Here is a 17401-nt window from a genome sequence, read left to right as displayed (position 1 = left end):
GTTTGAATCTTAATCGCTGGGTTAATTCTACATCGGAAACGTGTGAAAAAATGCTTTAATTTTTATTTTATTATAGGTTTCATAAAAAATATGGATTTGTTAACGCGTAAAATAACTTGAGTTATTTAATTTCAATATAATGATACATGAGTCTTCGGTGAGTTTATCATTACTATCTAAATTAAATAACGAGATTTGGTATATATCAAGCGATATCAAATTTACACTTTGTTAAACCTATGTCTTTTATGATCAACACTTTCATTGTTAAATTGAAAATCCCGCAAATCGTTGATTAGTATTTTATACATAGCAGTATAACGTCATATGTAAGGTTCTGGTATCAATTTAACATCATACATTTTAAAACTGTTTGTACGCTATAGAATGTGTTAATTTTGACAAAACGAAGTTTTTCAGGTGAAAGGTGTGAGTAGGTTGTATAGCATTGAAGAAATCATATGTACATTGTCTTAACCTTTGAAAGTTGTCAATAGCTAATGGATATGTCCTCATATCGTCTAATGATGCTGAATAAGCCAATCAAATTGACGCATATTTTCATATCACTTTTTCGTATAACACACGTGTATTGTCATACGTGAATTATCTCTTCATTAAAAGCATTGATTACAAGCAACAACCATAAGAGAAAGGGTTAGCTATAAACTGTCATACTATTTTTACAATTATTTTGCACATATCTATAACATCAAAATGTTTCCCAACGCATAGCATTTTAATTGAAATTATATTTGATAAAATATCGCAAATTGCATATTTAACAACACAACATGAAGAAACATGTAACTGAAAATAAAAACATAGTTTCATCGTATTTGGTAAAAACTGTTCAAGTCGAAGATAAACTGATAACAAACACAACAACCTAGACATGTGATCAGACGGTGGCTCTTAACTCAATGATGTTTTCGAATTTAAGGATGAAAAATACAATGTTAAAACGAAGCAGAAGTTATTAAATCTTAATATTTTCTATGATAATCAGTAATGATTTACGTCGTATTGAATATATGGTCTATCTTCCGACGTGTATCGTTATTTTGTAGAACCTATTAGTAATACTCTTATGATATTTGGTTTATTCGATTCTGTCCAGCTAAACAATATCGGTTCTACATCAGTATTTGGTTCTGAAATATACTTTTGTTTCTCTATAACTCATACGGGGCTAGTTACTTTTGTATGTAAATTGCTAATGCGTCTGCAAGCTGGAAAGCTGAAATAAGGTAAATGACAATCATTATTAACAAATAAAGTATCAGATTGTTATATAAACATGACCGTGTTTAACAGATATGTATTATTTAAGAAATTTCCATATTAGATCAATCAGTCGATTATGCAAATGAGCTAAATCCTAATGTAATAAACCACAACCGTTATGTTCAGCGTTAACTCATGGCAAACGACCAGATATAAAAACTGTCGTGTAGTTATCAACCAAGTATACCGAGTGCATAAAAAAGACATTTCAATAATCGTTTATATAAAAAAGATGATATGGTACTATTTAAAAATTTCTGTAATTATTCATGTTTTATATAAGTCTGTATTTCATACGAGTATAAAAAATATGCAATAGATTGTATTTTTTGTCCATTTACCTGTAAAGCTTATTTATTTGAAACCATTGTGTTTAATTAAATCATTGTTGCAAATAAGAGTATATGGTGTAAAATCAGGTTCAACCCACCATTTTTTTCATAAAATGCCCTGTACTAAGTCAGGCAAATGGCCATTGTTACATTATAGTTCGTTTCTGTGTGTGTTACATTTCGGTGTTGTGCCTCTGTTGTGTCGTAGTTCTCTTATATTTGATACGTTTCCCTCAGTTTTAGTTTGTAACCCGGATTTTTTTTTCTCTATCGATTTATGAATTTTGAACAGCGGTATACTACTATTGCCTTTATTTATGAGAATGATCATAATCAAGGTTATATTTAGATTTACATATAGGCTCTTCCATGCAGTTAATAAAGGTGTTAACAATATGCGGTGTTTAAAGGTACTTAAAAAATTAATGAAAGTTTTGATGTATTGATAATAACCTTTAAGGTCCCATTGACCCATTATGTTATTTGTCATGTATGCAAAAGCAGGATACTGCAATCCAATATCATATGAGCAAGTAAAACCATAATCAAACACTGCTATCCATCCCATATCAAACGGACATCCATTGTAATTGTTGTTGATATAAAATCTTCGTTCTATCGCTTCATCACTGAAATGAATCGAGATTTGAACAATTATAATATTTTTCAAATTCAATATAGCTAAATTGAACAGGATTTAATGGAAATTTATGTTTGTAATTTTACAATACACTTTTCACAGATGTTGAATTCATTTAGTCAAAAGCTACTTCTATGATCTTCTATTTTTAAAACAAAGCAATTTTTTTTATGATTTTTAATTGTTAAGAAACAATACCTGATAGACATCCTATCGTGTTGCTTTTTGGTTGATTTTCAGCACCTACATTCCGCGAAAATATATCAATCACTTCAAAGTGAGAGGGTTAGCGCTATAAAACCAGGTTTAATCCACTATTTTCTACATTTGAAAATGCCTGTACCAAGTCAGGAATATGACAGTTCTTGTCCATTCGTTTTTGATGCGTTTTGTTATTTGATTTTGCTATGGGATTATGGACTTTCCGAATTGATTTTCCTCTAAGTTCAGTATTTTTGTGATTTTACTTTTTTTCCGGATTTGACATTTGTCTTTACTCGTTCCGTTGCTTTATAAAGTGTGATTTTGTCAATCTTTATGGTCTTTTCATATTAGAATTTCTGAGGTTGGTATTTTTGTTATACTTTTCTTCAAAGTAATTGATTTGTGAAATGATGTGTGTATACGAATATACTATAGACTAGTTTGTCGATTGGACTAGGGCACCTGGCACTAAGCAAGAGGAGTTGACTTCATATAACATAAAATTGATTCAAATGTATCTGAAAGTCCGTTGTTAAAAATGCATTGCGCATTTACATATAGACGAACATATTTTATAAATTAATTCAGTGCATGAGAATATTTGGTTACCAATATCATGTCGAAAAATGTTATAGCACAGGAAAGCAAAATAGTTCGTCGTTTTAGAAAACCTTCGCAAGTTAGGCATTCATGTATACATGACTTCTGATAGCCTTAAGAGTGTCTATATCTAAATCATTGCAAACATTACTAGTATATGCAAAAGGAGTAGCTTTGTTTAGAATGTTTTTCTTTAAGTCTAAACAGTAGATGTGCAAGCTATTAAGTAACTCCAGGTTTTTTATTGTAAAAAAATATTTATAAAAATACTAAACTCAAAGGTAAATTCAAAAAGGTGAAATTCCATATGTCCAGACAAAATCAAACGCTCGACTACATCAACGAACAGATAGTCATATTCATAAATACCAAAATTTAGGACAAACGCGATGATTTTAATTTTCCTATAGTCAACTTTTCATTTCTGTGTAGCAACATCCCAGCGGCACCAGCATATGGAGTATATGTGTCTCAATTGATACGTTACTCTAGAGCTAGCTCAAAGTACGTTGATTTTGTTGAACGAGGAATACTGCTTTCTCAAAAGTTGCTACGATAGGGCTATGAATCAATCAAATTAAGGTCATAACTCAAGAAATTGGCTGATGAGCTGATTGGCCATTATGACAAAAATGTGTCAGGAATCATATCTGATATTCTTCCTCAGTCATAATAAATAACCTTCCATCATTACCGAACTGAACAAAATAATAACACGACGGGTGTCGTATACGGTGCAGGGAATGCTTACCCTTCCGGAGCACCTGATTTCACTACCGGTGTTTAGTGGGGTTCGTGTTGTTTCTTATTTATTATTTGCAACTGTTGATGTAAATGTCTTTTGGTTTTATGAGTCTTAGTTTACTCCTTGGTTTTGATTGTTATTGTCTTGGCATAGACATTTCCTAACGAAAATGGTGGATTTAACTTGGTTTTATACAGAATAGACTGAGATATTTTTCAATTGATAAGATACCATTGCTCATACATTATACTGTAAATTTAAAAATATAACCAACTTCCGTTAAAAAAAGTATGTATTTGAACAAATAGTTATCAAACACATGCGGGTTAAACAAACATATTCGAAGTGACATCAAATGAAGTGAGACACGGTGAATCGAAATGGTCGGATCTCCTTTCCTTCAGAAGTAAGTGTCTGGAGTATGCCAAGACTATAACGTACATGTGTAATAGTTTTAAATCTATAGTAATGGACATATACCATATGCTATATGAGTTTTAAGGATGTTCACTACTCTTTTTTAAAATTACAAGCTTTTTAAAAGACTTACATATTGATAATATGAAAATACAGGAATTGAAAAAGCCGGAATAATTGAAGGGTCTTTGTGCTTGTTTTCGAGATAGAAGTCGTTGCAATTTTGGCGGGAAATGATTCTCTCTTTATTATTCATACATTAAACACTGGTACCTTTTTTTCTTTCAAAAACAATGGACAAATAACTAGGACTTTTTAAGATGTTCAAATAAGGCTTTGCAACTTTATGTAATAAAATTATGAAAAGAAAGTAGGGGACAGTGAGCAAATTTTGTATTGGCAATACATGAGTAAAACTAGAGGATTCCGAATATCTGAAAAAATACTAGAGTAGCGAACATCCTTAAACAAAGAGTATAATTTTTGTTTTTTTAAATCAAAAGAAACAAGCTTACTTTTTTTTATTACAATATAAAACAAATGCTGAAAGTCTCATGCTATTGTATTTTGTAACGATTTAGAGGTCTTGTCTTATGTAAATCGATTATTTAGACTAAACTGTTTCCGCGACGTGTCTACTTGACCGCAACCTCAGGTAGCAATAAACAGTTAGGAAAAAATATCAAAATTTGCCCTCATGAATTTTACCATCCCCTTTTCATTGCTTTCTTGCAATATTCAGCTTACTATTTGTGTCAGATATGTGCATATGTATGGAATCAGAATCTTCCATAGATTTTATATCCAGTATATAAAATGGTAAAATATAGTTTCTTTCGGGTGTATCCACGGCAACAATCTGCATTCATTTGCTTTACAATATTGCAAAAAGGGGGGTAAAGATGTCATATATTTCCCCAAAATTTGGCTAAAAGTAGAATTTTAATCGCTTAAAGTAATACCTTTTCTGAAGCTGTTATATATATATCTTTCAGTTAATCCAATGAAAATCATATGTCTTTTATCTTATTTTTTTGTAAAATTCTGTCAAAAACTTCGTGTAGAAAAAAAGTGATTGTCAACATTACATTTATTTCTGGACCAATGACTGGTCTAGCTATGAAATGCGGAGAGTCAAACAGAAAATAGCCAATAAAACATGTAAAAAATACCTTTGATGTTCTAATTAACCATCTTTGAAGGCTAAATTAGTAAACAGCTGTCTAAAAATGTTTGGAACATATTTGAAAAATCCACTGGGGCTAAAATGCGAAACTAAACCCCTTACTGTGTATTGCTACCTCAAGGTAAAAAACAAATACCTGCTACCGGATAAACGAATGTACGAACAAACATTACAAAATGCAAAACACCCCTTCTGTTGTAGGTGGGGCATAAAAATCTACCATAAAACAAATTGCCGTGAACCATTTAATGTGAGTCAAACGGGACAAATTCATTTGATTATATAAAAATAAGAAGTTGTGGTATAATTGACAATGCAACAACTTTAGATTCGACAAATGACGTAGAAGTTAGCAAATATCACTCGCCTTCCACAATGAGCAAAACATATATCGCATAGCAAACTATAAAAACCCAACATGATAAGTGTAATATCATTCAAACATGAAATATAATGGCGTAATTTATGTTAAAAACAATAAACGAAAAGAAAAAGCTATAAGTTTGTAGGTACGTTATTCAAGGCTAAAAAAACATTTAATATTTTAGGCAAACTATATAAACATAATACTATATTGCCTGTAGTATCACCACTCATTTTGATGATCTAAAAAGAAACCAGGCCTATACGTTTCTATTCCAGACGCAACTTTCGTCTACACTATATTCCTAAGGGAACCAAAACAAATAGAAGGCTAAATAAAACTAGAGGCTCTAAAGAGCCTGTGTTGCTCACCTTGGTCTATGTGCATATTAAACAAAGGACACAAATGGATTCATGACAAAATTGTATTTTGGTGATGGTGATGTGTTTGAAGTTCTTACTTTATCGAACGTTCTTCCTTCTTACAATTATATCTATAATGAACTTTGCCCATTAGTAACAGAGAAAAATATTTGGTAAAAATTTACATAAATTTACCAAATTTATGAAAATTGTTAAAAATTGACTATAAAGGGCAATAACTCCTTAAAGGGGTCAATTGACCATTTAGGTCATGTTGACTTACATTAATTATCGCTGTTTACAGTTTATCGATATCTATAATAGTATTCAAGATAATAACCAAAAACGGCAAAATTTCTTTAAAAATTACCAATTGGAGGGCAGCAACCCAACAAGCAGTTGTCCAATTCATTTGAATATTTCAGGGCAGATATATATTGACTTGATTAAGAAGTTAACTCCTTGTCAGATTTGCTCTAAATGATTTGGTTTTTGAGTTATAAGCCAAAAACTGCATTTTACCCCATGTTCTATTTTTAACCGTGGCGGCCATCTTGGTTGGTTGACCGGGTCACGCCACACATTTTTTAAACTAGATACCCGAAAGATGATTATGGCCAAGTTTGAATTAATTTGGCCCAGTAGTTTCAGAGGAGAAGATTTTTGTAAAAGATTACTTAGATTTATGAAAAATGGTAAAAAATTGACTATAAAGGGCAATAACTACTAAAGGGGTCAACTTACCATTACGGTCATGTTGACTTATTTGTAAATCTAACTTTGCTGAACATTATTGCTGTTTACAGTTTATCTCTATCTATAATAATATTCAAGATAATAACCAAAAACAGCAAAATTTCCTCAAAATTACCAATTCAGGGGCAGCAACCCAACAACGGGTTGACCGATTCATCCGAAAATTTCAGGGCAGATAGATCTTGACTTGATAAAAAATTTAATACCTTTGCTCTAAATTTGCTCTAAATGCTTTGGTTTCAGAGTTATAAGCCAAAATCTTCATTTTACCCCTATGTTTTATTTTTAGCCATGTCACCGAACACATTTTTTAAACTAGATACCCTAATGATGATTGTGGTCAAGTTTGGTTAAATTTGGCCCAGTAGTTTCAGAGGAGAAGATTTTTGTAAAAGTTAACGACGCCGGACGACGGACGACGACGCCGGACGCCAAGTGATGAGAAAGATGACTTGGCCCTTTGGGTCAGGTGAGCTAAAAAATGAGGTTGAATGGCATTTACTGAGTATGTATTTCCAAAACGATGTGAAAAAATAAAGTAAGGCAAAGCATACCTGGGTTAGAACAACCTTAATGTTTCGAATAAAGCAACATGTCATAAATTAATAGTAAATTTGCAGAAAAAATGTTAACGACGACAGGCACAAAGTATTCAATGACTGACAGTTGTCAATATGATGTACAAAGGATAATACAGTATGCCGCATGTGTAAGGTATACTAAATATTGGACATGTTGTCAAATTATCTGAAACTTGTCATAATACTTACCCTTGAATACTGAAGAAGTTGTATGTGATTCCAAATGTTGTCATGTCAGTATACGAACTATAAGCAAGGTGATCTTGACTGTACCAGTCTGTATTCAATCCTGTATCTGTATTGTTGAAAACCATGTTCATTACCATTACACTATCTTTGTACATGGCTACTTTAACCTTCAGGATCATAAAACGGTACATGTTTTTTATAAGTCTCACTTGTAGACAACACATAAGTGCTTGATACATGTAGAAAACTTATATAACATTTATTTCACATCCTATATTTTACGGTAGTATTGCACAAAATGCGCGAAAATCACTATGTGTTCCGTTTTTACGCATCGAACCTTTAAACAAATGTATAAATAAAGATGATCTTACCAATGTTGTTATTAGATCTTTGAATATAGTTTACATTGGCACTAATATTGATTTTGTAATCAGCAAAACCTTTATAGCTGACTATGCGGTATGGGCTTTGCTCATTGTTGAAGGCCGTACGGTGACCTATAGTTGTTAATGTCTGTGTCATGTTGGTCTCTTGTGGACAGTTGTATCCTTGGCAATCATACCACATCTTCTTTTCTATAAATCAAAATAATTACTAACTTTGTATTCTTTTAAAACGTGATGTATAAAGACACACTCACGTTCATTTTTATCTACAAACTCCTAACTCTCCTACTGCCTGACGATACATTTATTTTTTTGCATTGCACAAGTCATGTCTTCTTTGACTATCCATGACGTTAAAATACTAAATCCCCGGGATCTGTTTCAGTTGAATTCAGTCTCTGATGCATGATTTTTTTTAATTTTTATTAGTACTTGTTTTTGACTAGCTGTCACGAACTGCGAGTACTCGTAAATCGTACTTTCTTGTTAATTTGACCTGTAAGTACTATGCCTAATGTTGTTTTTTTTATTTAATGTTTACTTATCTAGGGTTATAGCTGGTGTATATAACAGATCTTTAGAGTGTTTTAGAGGTATATTTAAAAGGCTAGTAACAAACCAGGTTCAACACACAATTGTTCTTAAAATGTCCTGTACCAAGTCAGAAAGATGGCAGTTGTCATCTTAGAGTTCGTTTCTGTGTGTGTTGCTATGTCGGGTTTTTTTTTTTTTTTTGTTGCACTTCAGTTTTTCTGTTGGTACGTTGTATTCCTCTTATAGTTGATGCGTTTCCTTCGGTTTTGGTTTGTGACCCAGATTAGTTTTCTCTCATTCGATTGATAACTTTCAAACAGCGGTATTCTACTGTTGCCTTTATGTGTTATACCTATAATTTTTCACTTCTTCGTACTATAAACATAAACAAATATTTATTTTGTAAGAAATATTTCCTTTCTCCATCTAAACTGTATACTAAACAACAGAATTATTTTCATTTACCCGTGTATAATATTATTTAAAATGGCGGATTTTTGTTCAATGTTATTGGTTTTTTTTTCTTTCTGAAATTGTTTAACATTTCACAGCGGAATAATACTTATAGAATAAGCAAATAAACACGTTTATTTCACATGCGAAATTATCGGTTTTTATTTAACTGGGGAACCAATGTAATTCATTGCAACCAATGTAATAATATTACTTTAATTATTCATCCCTTATTTTATTGATTTTGTGTTTACATTGTATCATAGATCTAATTTATTCGTTCAGTGTATGTTCACTTGTGTTTATATGTCTTTTGATTGAGTTAAGTCATCTCGATCGAAAGTTTATAGTGTGGGTTTCTATGTTGTGATGTTACAATATTGTTTCAAATAGGGGTGAATGTTTGGTACCATTAAAACGTTTAAACCCGCTGCAATTGTTTTTACTTGTTCTAAGTCAGGAATCTCATGTTCATGTTCTGTTACTGTCGTTTGTTGATGTGGTTCATAGGTGTTTCTCGATTCTCCTTTTTTATATAGATTATACCGTTGGTTTTCCCGTTTTACACTAGTAATTTTTGAGAGCCCTTTATAGCTTGTTGGTCGGTTTGAGCCAAGGCTCCGTGTTGAAGACCGTACTTTGACCTAAAATTGTTTACTTTTATAAACTGTGACTTGGATGGAGACTTGCCACATCTTCTTATATCTACTAACTAATGTTAATACAACTAATTTCCATCTTTTATAGTGTCGTTTACCGTCTAGCAGCTTACCTTGAGAATGCTTTGTGAACTCCAAATGTCTAAAATTGGATCACGGTAATGTGTAGTGCAAGTCAAGTTATGAGTAACAGGTAACTGACATCCAACTTCATGGGTTCGAAGTGAGACTGTACCGACGTATGAGTCATATATCTTTACACCTATTCCTGCAGTCCCTCTGAATATCAACTCCCATGAATTTGGTGGTAGATCTAGAAATCATTATAATATATATCTGATGTATTTTTTTTTTTAAATAGAAATAGAAATAAACTGGCAAAACAAAAACTTGGAATATGACAAGACTAAAAATCAGATCATTCAGCCCACTAAAATGAATAACTAATGACAAATAGTGTGATGGAGCAAATTGTTAGCCTTTTTCGCAATATTAAAAGTCTTTTTTGCGTGTACAACATATAAAACATGTAGCAGATACTAAAAACAGTCATTTTTGTGATGCAAGCACTTAATTGAAAATCAATACTTAAATCAACAAATATCAAAAGTAACACGACAAGAAAGACAGTTTGGACTAAACCAATATACTTAATTATGTTATCATTCTTTTCTTTTTTTATATATTTATATATGATTATTTTTTTGGTCATTACCGGGTTGTATTAAGTTACCCGTTATCCTTATTTCGTAATTAAGTCATTCGTCACACAGTTGTATGGGCTTTTTAATTAGGGGTCTTTTTTTTACAAAAGCTTATGGTCTGTAATGGTATATGTTAGCAAAATTACTACATGAACATTTTTCTCGATACAATAAAAATAGGTGGTGTTTAACTTGTGGCAGACTATATGATTACTAATCAATTTGGTCGAAACAAAATGACAACGGCATGGCAAAATAACGAAATAAAGAAAAGCGACCAGAGGCAAACAACAGTATAATCTATCACCGAGGATTCCTGTAAATCTTTAGTCAGCTCGCTTGTCACGTTACGTCTAGACTAACAAAAATCTCTGCTGTATGGCGTAAATGCCAGTTTAGTCAATAAGTTACAGCGAGTACAAAATATGGCAGCTAGGCTCGTTACACGTACTAGATACATGATCATATAACACCAGTTCTTGTGTCACTTCATTCGACCCCGGTGCAGTACCGATTACAATATAAATAGACTCATCATAGATACCAGGACTAAATTTTTTTATAAACGCTAGACGCGCGTTTCGTCTACAAAAGACTCATCAGTGACGCTCGAATCCAAAAATGTTTTTAAAAAAAAGCCAAATAAAGTACAAAGTTGAAGAGCATTGAGATCCAAAATTCCTTTTGGAATAAACTTATTTTGTATACTTTCAAAATCTTGCATGGCCTAGCGCCCGTCTATCTTGAGGAACTCATTAGAGCCTACCAATCATCAAGATCTCTTAGATCGGAAAATGCAATGCAGCTAATACAACCTCGCGTACGCACCAAAATCTATGGAGAATGACGTTTGGACAAAGCTACTGCGAGCTTCTGGAACAATCTTCCTAGCCATCTAAGACATGAACAATCAATCGAACTTTTATACTGACAATGACTTTTAAGCTTTGTTCTTTTCGTTGTGGTATAATATGCCTTTTAATTATTATTATTTACTTTTTTAACTATTCTGTTCATTTTGATTTTTATATGTATTCAAAATTTCATTTCATTCTTATTGCATTGATTGTTTTAATGTTTAACATCTCTTTTAACTGAATTGATTGTTTTATGTTAAGCGCTAAGAGTAATTTAATTAGATAATGCGCTATATAAATACTGTAAATAATAAATATTTTAAATGATAATATACAATAGGGCTCTTCACAGTTATTTCGGCCATATTAAACAGGGGGCAGATTTTCATAAAAGAGATGAAAATGGTGTGAAAAATACGGGAAAACATCATTAAAACGGAACAGTTGTTTGGAAACATGCATAGGATTGGCGATACTTTCATACTATTTCCACTTCTTTCAAAAAAATCTGCCCCTATCCAGAATGGTTGAACTAACCGAGGAGAGCCATATAATGTGGATAATTATATTTCGACTATATTAACTCTTCATGGATTCAAAACTAACGATTTATTCATTTACAAACAAAGATGACATTTTACCTTTCATACAGAGATGGTAGATTAAATATGCATTGTGTTTCACACAGTCTATACCTTAATTCAAATGTTTAAATTGCTCGTTTTATTGGAATATAACAAAACTATTCATTCTTTGATTTCAGCATAACAATGGACAATTAAACACACATTATAAGCACTTGAAAATCATTTGAACAACATCAATTTAGTTGACAAAACATGGATAAAGAAGGTCAAGTCGGAGTACGAGAAATGGTTAGTTTGCGTTAATTGCCTGTTTGATTTTTTTGTTTGTTTTTTTTTGTTTCATCTTTCATGACGTGTGGAAATCTAAACTGAAATATATAATCCATTATATATTCGTATTCGATTACATATAAAAACATAACAAGCAAAGCGGTTAATTGGATGATAATTGCAATATTTTCTGTCGTCATACTAAAAGGCATAAAACAAGTGGACTCGATCAACCCCACCGTATTTAATATGTTTATTAGTGACCTTTTTCAAAGCTTTAACAATGAGGACTGAAGACCCGCAGAAGTATTAGATTCTAATGATGATGCATTTTCATTTTCAGAGAATCTCTTGATATGTCTGAAAGTAAAGAAGGCCCATAAAATAGAGCAACTTAACAGTGTGTGTGATGATTGGCAACTAACCTTTAATATTAAAATGTTTATCCAACAACACACAAGTATATAGGTCCCCATATTTGTAAATACCATAAATACCATTAACCACAATAGATATAGATCCGATATAGGAACTAGGTAAACTTCCAGTTGGAAATTTTATTACAGCCCAACTTATTTCATATCTTGCTAGACTAAAAATTGACCAATAAACCTATTATTTAAAGGAGGCCTTCAAATTTTTTAAATTCCTTAATTTACTCGATGATTATTCTTGGTATACATATGCTTAGAACGTTTATCAAGAAAATAACATTAAAGACTAAACGGTCGACTCTAAAAAATATTGCAAAGGTAAAGCATTTACAATCAGAAATTTAATATAGAATAAATAACTATTATAAAGATTTATATAAAAGTAAACCAGGAAAATCGACATAAGTAGTAAATCTTTTCTGTATAAAAAAAATAAAACTTTCACATTAAATATAACTCAATTTTTACTTATTGTTTAATGATTTTTCTATCAGGAATATTTTAACAATATTTTTATAATCCTGGTACTTTTGATAGCTATTAACAAAACTTCGGATAAGTTAGTGACCATGGTCTTGAAATAGAAAATGGTCATTGCATTAAATTTCGTCGAGAACAAAATCTCTGCAAAATCGCAAAGATGGATCTCATTTTTCTTTAAATTGCAAGGTAAACCAGACTATCTGGCAACTAAAAACTAAAAGTAATATTGTTACTCTATCTCTTATATATTTTTGTAGTCTGGTTTTTTTTTCTTTTTTTTTTATATTATAATTTTTATTTAAAACACATTGCCACAAACATACTGTAATAGTGACCACAAAATTAATTTTGTTATAAATTTACCTGGAATAAAACAATACCATTAGAATATAATAATTTATACTGATGATTATATACTTAAGGGCCTAATTTGTTGAGACTGCCTAGTTTAATTAAACAATTGAATATATATTTGATTATGAATTATGATTTGACCCTAGAAAGGGAATTTTTTAGGTCCTAAAAATTCTATAACTTTCCTTACAAAATTGTTAATTTTTATTAAAAACTCTTAAAAATTATTACCATTTTTTCAAGTTATTTAACTTTTATATTTATTTATATTTGATGTTAGTTTGATCAGGGCGTCACTGATGAGTCTTATGTAGACGAAACGCGCTTCTGGCGTATTAAATTATACTCCTTGTACCTTTGATAACTTTTTACAATAATAAAAAAAAAACTCATCGACAATACTAAACTTATAAATTGGTACGACAGATGCTTTACTGCTGAAATTTTCTATTACAAGCCCAGTGGCAAGTACTGCAATGCTGATATGAACTATTATTGATACTCGGTTTTTCTGCAAGCTAACTGTTAGAATTATTCAAAATACTAAGGCTTTGTTTTCTCAAAGGCATGGCTGGCGTAAAGCCAGATATTTACAATTCTTGGAAAAAATATCGTGATCGATTTGGTCATTCATTTTTCATTTGAACGTCACTGATGCGTCTCGTGTAGACTAAACGTATGTAGGATTTTCCAAATTAAAAGCATGGCATTTTTGATGACTCTTCAAAACCATTTTAACTAATTATTTATGGATCTAAATATCATTTCAAATTTAATACTTCATTTATATTCGTGTTTATTTAGAAGTGGAGTGTTACAGTTAATCAGCAATGTAATATATATGCAGCAATGATATTTAAACAAAGCAGATTTTGTCAATTGGAAATTTTGTAATTACCTTTAGTTGTTTAGTTTTTTCACAATACGGTTCTCATTCATAATTAATTAAATTTTGGAAATGTGATAATATGATAAGATTAACGGCCCAAAATATGATGTAGGTGAATTGTCTCTGAAATATCGAAATTTCGAAATGCAGATGCTTTTGTCAAATTTGTACCCCAAATAATCCTTTGTCATCAGCTAGATTTCATTAATATGTTTTTAAAAGAGGGGCGAACGCTACCAGAGGGACGGTCAAATTCATTGATAGAAAATAAACTGACAATGCAATGGCTAAAAAAAGAAAAAGACAAACAGACAAATAATAGTAGACAAGACAAAATATAGAAACCTAAAGACTAAGCAACACAAACCCAACCAAAAACAAAAACTTTGTTATTTTAATCAATCCGTTTGAAGTATCCATCTCATCGGGGAAAGTAGATTTTCTATTTCTTATTTTCTAATGCGCTGGAAGAATTGTTGAGTAGACTTTTTTTTTTTTTTTTTTTGTCACAAAATTGTAATTCGCTAAACATATGAAGATTCTTCTAAACATTATAACGCACATTGATTTTTTTATTTATCGATTGATGACATTTTTGAAAGGAATTCGGTAGTTTATTTTTTTTAAATACATCTTTCAAAAGGCTTATTTTCATTATTATTCGATTGAACGTATATTCTGTGCATTATTGTTTCTTTATTAACAATTTTCGATTGAAAATACAGAACTCGCAGGACTCTCAGGTGTATATAGTGCCATTTTTAACCCCCGCCTTATATTTGTTTTTCTCGTGGGATTTTGTCTGATGCTTGGTCCGTTTCTGTGTGTGTTACATTGTAGTGTTGTGTCGTTGTTCTCCTCTTATATTTAATGCGTTTCCCTCAGTTTTAGTTTGTTACCCCGATTTTGTTTTTTGTCCATGGATTTATGAGTTTGAACAGCGGTATACTACTGTTGCCTTTATTTAGGGTTATTTCGTGGCGGTTACTTTTTATTGGTGGAGGAAGCCGAAGTGCCAAGAAAAAACAACCGACCTTTGATAAGAAAATTGACAATCCTTATCAATTAAGATTTGAGTCGAGTGCATCCGCACGGGCGGGGTACGATCTCACAACCTCAGTGTTGAATTGCTAGTGATTAAAGTAGTAACTACTTTATTCACTCGGCTATCGAGGCCCCTACTATTGCCAGAGGAAAGAACTGTGAACAAACTCATCATAGATACCCGGATTAAATTTTGTATTTATTCCATACGCGCGTATCGTCTACAAAAGACTCATCAGTGACGCTCGATTCCAAAAAAGCTAAAAAGGCAAAATAGAGCAAGAAGTTGAAGAGCACTGAAGCCCTTAAAACATAAAAAAAAATAATTAAAAACGCGTTTTTACATGAAATAAAGAATCTGATAGAAAATAAGGTTAACACAACAAAATAGAAATTTGGAATAGTCAAATTTTCATATTAGATTGTTAAGACTAATTTTATCTTGACTTTAATTGGTTTTCAGAATTTATATTTTACTCAAGATTCGAAATTTTTCAACTTTGAGACGTATTACAAAAAAGATATTCCTATTTTGGTCAAAACCTCTGTACGTATTATTTAAAAGAAATTTTAGATCTACAATTATCACCAAAACAAAATCTCAATCAAATATTTTATTATGCTTTTTGTAACTCTGTATCAATACCATCATTTTGATTCAACGATATTTCAAGTTAAATGAAGACAATGAGATTTTTATCGGATTGAATCTTCACGTATGAAAGCATTTAACTGTTTCATTTTTTAAATAAAAATGTTTTGTCGTATATTTATCTGTATACCCTTTTGGTGTTTTCAGTTTATTTTGAAATTAAATGACATTTCAAATCTTCAAAATATTGTTACGTCGTAAACTTTGGACACCATCGAATGGCTCACTTAGATATTATACGAGTTAAAAAATCAATTCTAAAAATTAAACCTCCAATATATCCAAATGTGACCCTCAAACAGTCTATTTAAGGCATTTTCGTTGCGAGGATATGAAAAATTAAGGTCTTATACATCATTGGCTACCAAATGTTTTGAATTGAGCGTTGAATGTTGTTACAGAAATACTATTCGGTGTCAAGAAATGTTATTTTCTTTTTCATTTAAAAGTGTATAGTAGTAATTGAAGTCAGAAACGCTCATTTAAAATAATCAAAGGGATTCCTGGAAAAATAAAACCTGAATTGCTGTAGATATTACATAAAAGAATCGTACTTGGTATATTATGTAAAAATTATGAAAGAGGCAGGTATTCAGATGATTCTATCTAATTTTCTCTAGTGATGCGTCAGTGATTTTTATGCTGGAATTCATTTGTATATGTTTGCAACTATACTTTTTTCAACATACCCTATTTTTTGTACCTACTTTCTTTTGAATACAACACTTTCCATTCGTTATCTTCTTCTATGTTGGCTGATTCATCTAGCGGACTTTTTGAATTTAGTTCACATTGCGTTGTCACTAAGTTGTAATTCGCTGAAACACATGCTATGTCAGCTAAACAGTACAATGCGCATGTATTCGTACTGTTATGATTTGATAAAAATGTGTAATAAGTTTTCGACAATTTGATTCCTTTCAATACCTCATATGTGTCGGATTGAAATGAAGAAGAGCATGCAGATCCATTAAAAATATACAAAATGTGAATAAAAAAAGATCTTATCTTCATTCCAAAATTCTAAAATTCCGCAGATCGTAATGTTGATTATGTTTCTGACATAGGACTAATTAACGCATTTTCTAAAACGTATGTTTTTAGTTCTAGATATGGTCGTCCGTCGATATCAAATAGAATATAATTGTGAATAATTAAAGTATCCATTTGAATTATTGATGTAAACTACTAAGATATTAAATCTTCGTTGCTAACATTAATAGTTTCCGAACTTTAATTTTTTTAAACTAATCTATATTCCATTAAACCATGATAGTCTTAAAATAATTAACGATAGGTTATGACAATAGCAAAAGCACTTCTGACGGAAATAATTCTATTGTTACCAATGAAAATGTCGTAAGTCTCGGTCAGGTTCATTTCAGCTGTTTCAAATTGTTTTTTGTTTTGTTTTGTTGTTTTGGCGATG

At 31.2% G+C, this 17401-nt stretch overlaps 1 protein-coding gene across 1 annotated transcript; it reads right to left on the bottom strand.

The window, feature by feature from the left end:
• Positions 1-266: 266 nt before the first annotated feature.
• On the bottom strand, positions 267-17032 carry LOC139517257 (uncharacterized). Its single transcript, XM_071308097.1, has 5 exons — positions 16680-17032; positions 9812-10011; positions 7664-7830; positions 2073-2248; positions 267-1240 (listed from the first exon to the last, which is right to left on the bottom strand). Exons 1-5 carry the CDS (start codon positions 16984-16986, stop codon positions 1197-1199), a joined length of 894 nt encoding a protein of 297 aa, XP_071164198.1. The 5' UTR covers positions 16987-17032; the 3' UTR covers positions 267-1196.
• Positions 17033-17401: the final 369 nt, after the last annotated feature.

The sequence above is a fragment of the Mytilus edulis genome, chromosome 3 (genome assembly GCF_963676685.1).
Source record: "Mytilus edulis chromosome 3, xbMytEdul2.2, whole genome shotgun sequence".
NCBI classification, from domain to species: Eukaryota; Metazoa; Mollusca; class Bivalvia; order Mytilida; family Mytilidae; genus Mytilus; species Mytilus edulis.
The sequence above is the reverse complement of the archived record's forward strand: the minus strand, read 5'-3'. Positions and strand labels throughout refer to the sequence as shown.

Bases quoted from the DNA above. Each gene is read 5' to 3' on its own strand.
- LOC139517257 (XM_071308097.1), bottom strand. From the start codon at position 16,986: ATGAAGATAAGATCTTTTTTTATTCACATTTTGTATATTTTTAATGGA. The intron at 2,249-7,663 runs GTAAGTATTATG...GATTCATTTCAG, and splicing joins AACTTCTTCAGTATTCAAGG to TGATGAAGCGATAGAACGAA. The intron at 1,241-2,072 runs GTTATTATCAAT...ACCTTATTTCAG, and splicing joins GGGTCAATGGGACCTTAAAG to CTTTCCAGCTTGCAGACGCA.